Source organism: Penaeus monodon, chromosome 27 (genome assembly GCF_015228065.2).
Source record: "Penaeus monodon isolate SGIC_2016 chromosome 27, NSTDA_Pmon_1, whole genome shotgun sequence".
Taxonomy (NCBI): Eukaryota; Metazoa; Arthropoda; class Malacostraca; order Decapoda; family Penaeidae; genus Penaeus; species Penaeus monodon.
In genome coordinates, this window is record NC_051412.1 from 37,032,296 (window position 1) to 37,032,815 (window position 520).

General features: G+C 50.6%; 1 protein-coding gene across 1 annotated transcript in view; it reads right to left on the reverse strand.

Moving 5' to 3' along the window:
• Nucleotides 1-6: 6 nt before the first annotated feature.
• LOC119590512 (arrestin homolog) overlaps nt 7-520 on the reverse strand; it is an 87,402-nt gene continuing 86,888 nt past the window's right edge. Inside the window, exon 11 of the mRNA XM_037939161.1 lies at nt 7-399. Within this exon, the coding sequence (XP_037795089.1) occupies nt 157-399 (243 nt within the window). The 3' untranslated portion in view covers nt 7-156. The remainder of the gene's footprint in view (nt 400-520) is intronic.

The window sequence follows — 520 nt, forward strand, 5'->3', positions numbered from 1 at the left end:
TCATTTTGATAACTGATCGTTACCAGATCCAAGTTTTCTTTTTCTATATTTTCTTCTTTGTATTTTTTTACTCGTTTGGTTCCATCTTCTACATTTTGCTTTCCTTTCTAATCTTCTCTCCTCAGCATCCTCTTCTTCCCTCCTTCACAATCCTCTTCACTCTTTTTTCTTCGCTTTCTCCTCCTTTCCAACAGCACCGTTCGGTTTCGCTGTCGGCTCCGTCAGCGGCCCGAACACCGACCCGGGGCCGGCGTCGAGCGAATCAACCGACTTCTGCGACTCGACCGACTTCTGGGTGTCGAACTGATCCGACACCGACATCCTGCGGCACTCCTCGATCACCAGGCGGGTCGACTCCTCCAGGTCTTGCTCGCGGTGAGCCATGCGTCCGCCAGCCTGCTGATGACGTCACGAACATGTCAGAAACGTGTTTACTCATAATTGAATTAGAGATGCGGAAGGGTCGAGAGAGAGAGATAGAGGAGGGGGAGGGGGTTAGTTAAACGTGGGAAGATGGCAT